The 5973-nt window shown below is 32.8% G+C and overlaps 1 protein-coding gene across 1 annotated transcript; it reads right to left on the bottom strand.

The window, feature by feature from the left end:
* Nucleotides 1-280: 280 nt before the first annotated feature.
* On the bottom strand, nt 281-4361 carry LOC111890473 (uncharacterized). The gene is made up of 5 exons (XM_023886590.3): nt 3170-4361; nt 2896-3011; nt 1620-2163; nt 1344-1444; nt 281-804 (listed from the first exon to the last, which is right to left on the bottom strand). The coding sequence occupies exons 1-5, from the start codon at nt 4325-4327 to the stop codon at nt 363-365; spliced, it is 2361 nt and encodes a 786-aa protein (XP_023742358.2). The 5' UTR covers nt 4328-4361; the 3' UTR covers nt 281-362.
* Nucleotides 4362-5973: the final 1612 nt, after the last annotated feature.

Genomic DNA, 5973 nt, shown 5'->3' with positions numbered 1-5973 from the left:
AGTAAAGCATTTGAGTTTCTTTTTGTTCATGAATACACCGATTATTGAGTGATTATTTCTGAGTGTAATAATTCCTTAAAAGTAGCGAGTTGATAGCATGTTGGGAACGATTCACAATTCAGATCATATAGTGTGGTTTCTTCTTAAAGTTAATAATATGAATCACATTAGTGAATAAAAAAATGGGGCTAATTAAGTGGGATTAGGTTTACCAAACTCTTTCCTTGTTGGTTAAAGGTAAATTTATGACACGTATTATGAAGAAATTAAGAAGAAAGAATTAGAAAGTAAATTATAATAAACAAATATTTTTATCCGCAACTAGTCATAATTAAATAAGAGAGCCTTTTACAATATCGTGTCTAATTACATGGTCTGAACTCAATACCTTGCACAATAAGCCCTTTAAGCGACTGGTTAAGGGGAATGTTGACTGCAAGTCTTACAAAACTCGAGGGAGTTTGTGTAAGTTGTTCATCTATTTGTACCTCCATCCAACCATCTTTCCTTTGTTGTGGTAGGCCTTTTATTTTGGGTCTATTCAATGGGTTGTGGGTATTTTCATAAGCCTTTCGTTTGATAACTGGGGTTTGAGGACTAATCAAATAAATATATCGTGAGATCATTAATGTATCAGAGAAATGACTAGTCATCGACACCATCAAAGGACGCTCAAATCCAGAATGGTTTTCTTGTAATTTGTAAACAAGATAAGCTCCATAACATGTCTGAGCTAATAGCATATTGGACGTAGTGCAGCGTATAGTAAAGCTCCAAGTAGGATCAAAAGCAACTTCTTCAAATCTGCAAAAAGACATAGTGTTTAATAGAAATGCTAAGATATGGTGAGTTCAATGAGAAAGTTGAATAAGGTGACAATTCTAGGTGTCAATCAATGCATGAAACTCTACGATGTTACCTTGGCATTCAACGGATTTGGAGTTCAATGGCTATTGAACTCTTCAATGGAAAAAAAAAAAACTTTTAATTCTTAAATATTTATTATAAATTACATTTTATAACCTTTTGTTGAACTTTGTAGAGTTCAATACATTGTAGAGAAAAATATAATAGAGTTGTATAGATTGTAGAATGATGATGTAGCAATCCATTGAACTCTATGGAGTTCAATGTATTCTGGATGTCCTAAAAAAATCTAGATTGTAGATTGACTAGAATATCCTAGGTGCAAACCAACCTATAATTTTTAAATTAGTCGAATCCTAACTCACTTCAAGACCCTAGTTTGCATGTTAACAATATATATGAGCTATATATTTTTATCCTTTTAATTACTCATGTATGCAAAACATAGACTTTGTTACAACATAATTGGAAAGAACCTTGATTCGGGTAAAGAGCGCCAACTCCACTTTTTTCTTTTCAAAGCCACTGTTGCTGGTATCATAAGACATTGCTTCCCGTCTTTGTCAAGTGAAAACCACTGTAGAAATTAACAATATCTATGTAAGTATTTGTTTGGGTATTCTAGAGTTTTCAACTTTGAACCCTACAACCATGATCAGTGGCTCTGGATCTACTACGATCACAACAACTATATACTAAAAAACATTAACGTCTCACAAATGATAGGAGTGAATCCGGAATAACAAATCTACCTCTTCCCCTTCGATCTGGATAGGGAAACCTTTGTAAAGAATAGAATATAGTTCCTTCTTTGTTTTCCAATGTAACTTATCTTTAGACCACTTAATTATGTTTTCATAATCACTTGGTAATTTTTCTTTCCAATATGCATCTGAATGAGACATGTCCTCCTGCATATCTACCTCCCTCTTATCCTCTAATACTTGATGTTCCAGAATTTGTTGGCTTACTATCTCCACCGGCTGAAACTCAATCCCTTCTACTAACAACTCATTCCAACATTTAAACGTAATTTCAAGATCAACATTTCTATTGTCGCTAGTAAACTGATACAATTCAGCTGTCAACCATCCATCTCTTCTCGTATCTGCTAAGTACAAACTTGAAGGTTCTGTTTCCCCAGCCAGAATATAACTGAGACGTGAATTGGTAGAATCAGAATCGTACAAACAGAACACAAGGTTTATTGCATATGTCACCTGTGGTGACAAATACTGTGTTCTGACACGTATTTTGAAATCAGAACAAATCTTTGTATTCATGTACTTTTCAAATCTGCACAAAGATGCAAACATCAAAATATATATATATATATATATGACAAAATTATTTTGCGAATTAAAAAAACATTAGAAGTTCCCAACCAAAGCATTAGCAGTTAAAAACTACGTGTCAGCAATCATATGGACTACAGATGCAAATATACATCAATGCATATATATGAATCAGCAGTCATATGGACTAGGGACACAGATATGCATACAAGCATTAGCGACGCAAGGGCGGAGCTTATATATGGCTGGGGGGGGGGGGGGGGGGGGGGGGGGCTATGGCTCCCTCTGATTTTTTTGGCATAAATACTCCCCACACTTTAATTTTATATATATTAGGTCCAAAAATATAAAAATTTGACTATGGCCCCCCTGTTTACCAATTTTTATACAAATTATATTTTCGGCCCTCCGAATGAAAGATTGAAGCTCTGCTACTGTGCAGACGCATATATGAATGCACGCACCAACGGTGCTTAGATATAAATATTTTCAAAAAAAATCGTCAATATTTTTTAATTGAACGGACACATGGCCTATTTGTGATTTTGGTGTTGAAAAGTGATGTCCATGTTAACAGTGTTTAGTTTTTAAGTTCTCATAATTTTTTTGCTTCTCAAAATAACCTCTCTCTCTCTCTCTCTCTCTCTCTATATATATATATATATATATATATATATATATATATATATATATATATATATACCCAATAATAAAAAGATGAGGACTAACTTACCTTGTTTTTTCCTTGGCATAAAATCCAGTAACTGGAGGTTTAAGGATAATAGGATAGAAACACTCTTGTGCGGATATCATTTCACAATGTTCTCCATTCTTATTTAAACAAAACCACTGTCCATTAAAATTAAAACAGTTGAAGTTAGGTCGATTAAGTTAGATTTAAGAGAGTAGAGATTTAATTGGTTTTTCAAAACATTCCAATAAATCATAATTTACCATTCATAAAATAAATAAAAACGTACGTCTAAAGTAGCAGTATATATAATTACCGTTTTGCCATGGTTAAGAAAAATTCCTTCGGCAAGAAGGATCTTTAGTTCCTCGTCGGATCTGTTTGCCAGAGAAGGGACTGCGGTCTTACACATCTCTTTTGTTTTCTTAAACCTTGCTGACTTACGCACCTCTTCATAGTTCATATCTGGTTCAACCTCTTCAAAATTCTCTTGAAACCGAAGCGCAATATTAAGTTCTTCCACAACCCGATACATCTCTGGCCGTTTTTCACGAGATTTCTTCAAACATTGATAGGCAATAGATGAATATGTTTCCAATGACCTCGGATCCATCTGTTGTTTCATGTCTTTAAAGATAATCTTTTCAAAGTCTTTTAATTTGTAGCTCTTTTTCCAGGTTCTAACTAAACCCTTACGAGTACCACTATTGCTATATTCAAAGCATAGCGTCCCACACAACACTTCTAGCAACACCACCCCAAAAGAGTAAACATCCGACTCTTTTGTTAAGATGCTCGTCTCCATATATATCGGATCTACATATGCCAAGGTACCAGCAACATTGGAGACAAGAAAGGTCTGCTTTTGATTAGCGGGTCCTATTTTCGCAAGTCCCATGTCAGAAACTTTGGCATTCCAACTCTCATCGAGTAGAATGTTTGAGCTTTTTATATCACGGTGGATAACTCTTTCGTGTGTCTCCTTGGGATCATGAAGGTAGCAAAGTCCGGTTGCAGCGTTAACGCATATCATGAGACGTTGTCTCCATGTGAGAGCAACGCTTCCTACATGGCGATCAAGACTTCCATGACATGCATACTCGTACACAAGGATCCTCTCTCCATCCTGGTTACAAAATCCCAAGAGAGAGATGAGATTTTCATGTGTGTATCGAGAAAGCATTAGGATCTCTTTCAAGAACTCGGGGTTTCCTTGGCCACAAGTACTATCCAAACGCTTGAAAGCAACCTTGCTTTGCCCTTTGGAGTGAGTGACTACTCCTTCGTATACTTTCCCGAATCCACCTTCTCCGATAAGTTTGCTTTTATCAAAGGTGTTGGTGGCCGACTTTATCTCTTCAAGTCCGATTTCAAGATACTGAAAATCCTTAAGGAAGGCCTCCATTATGTGTTGGGATGAAACGGATTCTAAGATGTTCAAACTTTTGGAATGGAGTGCTATTAAAATAACCATTGATAAGGAGTGGTGTTAGACAGCCATTAGCCAGGGCATGTGAAAGTTTTACTTTTTTTTTTTAAGTACATTTTTCGTTTGGACCAATAATTGAGATGAAGCATGTTGAAAAATTAATATGTTACTTCAGGAGTTTGACTTTTTTTTTTTTTTTTATTGATTATTTTATTTTGTGGATTCAGATCCGTCGAATTGTTACATCAACATATAGCTTCTATTATTTAGAAACGGGGTGATACTAGTCATCTAGAAAACGTCACAAAACTCGTAAACTAACTATAGAATTACAGATTTAACAACTCCCTTGGAAAAGTGTTTAGTTAGAGAAAAATTTTAGAAATTTAACTACTAGACCATTGGGTTGTGGGTAGGTTATGGCTCGTTATTGCCGCATGTCTGCATCTTAACATCGTGAACATGAGAGAACACAGTCCCCTCACCGTTATGTGATGCTTCGTGTGGAGACAACGAGATGCAACGGGGGTTTCTTTTCCAATTCATATAACCCTTTATTTGTTTTTCTTTTTTAAGTTGCCTCACAACGGGCGTTGTGAGCTTTGAACACCACCCCTGAAAAAAATATGTCGTAACATCGCACAATGGGGCTTATGCCTATGTGGCCTTTTAACGACGTTTTTTTTTTTTCTTACCGATACCTGTAAAGCCTTAATCTATGGGTTTGCAAAAGGTAAACATAACTATTAGAAATGATATGCCTTTGGTCCTTGTTGTGTTTAAACATTGCAAGGTTGGCCCTCAAGTTGTTAAATCTAATTTTTGACCTATTAAGTTTTTTAAAATGACCCGTTTAACATTGCATCAATTACCAACAATATGTCATAGAAGAATATTTCTATAATTTACTCATATATATACTACTAGTAGGTTATATAGCCCATGAAACCATGGTTACAAAAGTACTTAATTTTTTTATAGGAAACTCATAATTATTACTAAATTCTTTAATTTTAATAAATTATTAATTAAACATGATTTTGTAAGATTTTTCAGTATAGAAATACAATAAATTATTATCAATTATAACCAAATCTTATTCAATACCAAGTTAAATTTCTTTTAAAAATCAGAAATCAAGTAAATATTTTAAAAAAATGATGAGAAAATGTCAAATGTCATTTTTATAGAATATTTAGGAAAAGAAAAAAAAACATAAATTATGAGAGAATTACAAATGACACTAATAACTAATCTCTTAGTAATATACTAGTTGTGAAACTTATGTATTACATGGGCTAGCTTTAAAAAAACAAAAAAAAAAAAAAAAAAAAAAAAGTTAAATATAAATATCAAAATACTTGAGACTTTGAATTTATAAGAAAATAAAAAAATGAATTATTATAATTGAAATATTTTTTTTATCTTTTAACTTTAAACAAATAATTTAAATAAATAAATAAAAGAAACTAATGAGCTTTAATTTGAAAATTTTTAAAATTAAAAGGTAAGTTCATTAATGAAATTTATATCTATTTATTACTATATTTATTGCAATTATTACATTTAATGCAATTTAATAAAATAGAAAAACTAGATATGTGAAAAAAAAAAATTAATTCAAAATAACTATAAAATAACATTTGGCAAATTAAATGAGAATGTGACATATTGTAAAAAAAATCATTTAT

Source organism: Lactuca sativa, chromosome 5, assembly GCF_002870075.4.
Source record: "Lactuca sativa cultivar Salinas chromosome 5, Lsat_Salinas_v11, whole genome shotgun sequence".
NCBI lineage: Eukaryota > Viridiplantae > Streptophyta > Magnoliopsida > Asterales > Asteraceae > Lactuca > Lactuca sativa.
The sequence above is the reverse complement of the archived record's forward strand: the minus strand, read 5'-3'. Positions and strand labels throughout refer to the sequence as shown.

What these genes read in the sequence shown, in the direction of transcription:
- LOC111890473 (XM_023886590.3), bottom strand. Translation starts at nt 4,327, where the DNA reads ATGGTTATTTTAATAGCACTCCATTCCAAAAGTTTGAACATCTTAGAA. An exon ending in TTCTTAACCATGGCAAAACG is followed by an intron (nt 3,012 to 3,169) that starts GTAATTATATAT and finishes TTTAATGGACAG; the next exon opens with TGGTTTTGTTTAAATAAGAA. An exon ending in CGCTCTTTACCCGAATCAAG is followed by an intron (nt 805 to 1,343) that starts GTTCTTTCCAAT and finishes GTCTTTTTGCAG; the next exon opens with ATTTGAAGAAGTTGCTTTTG.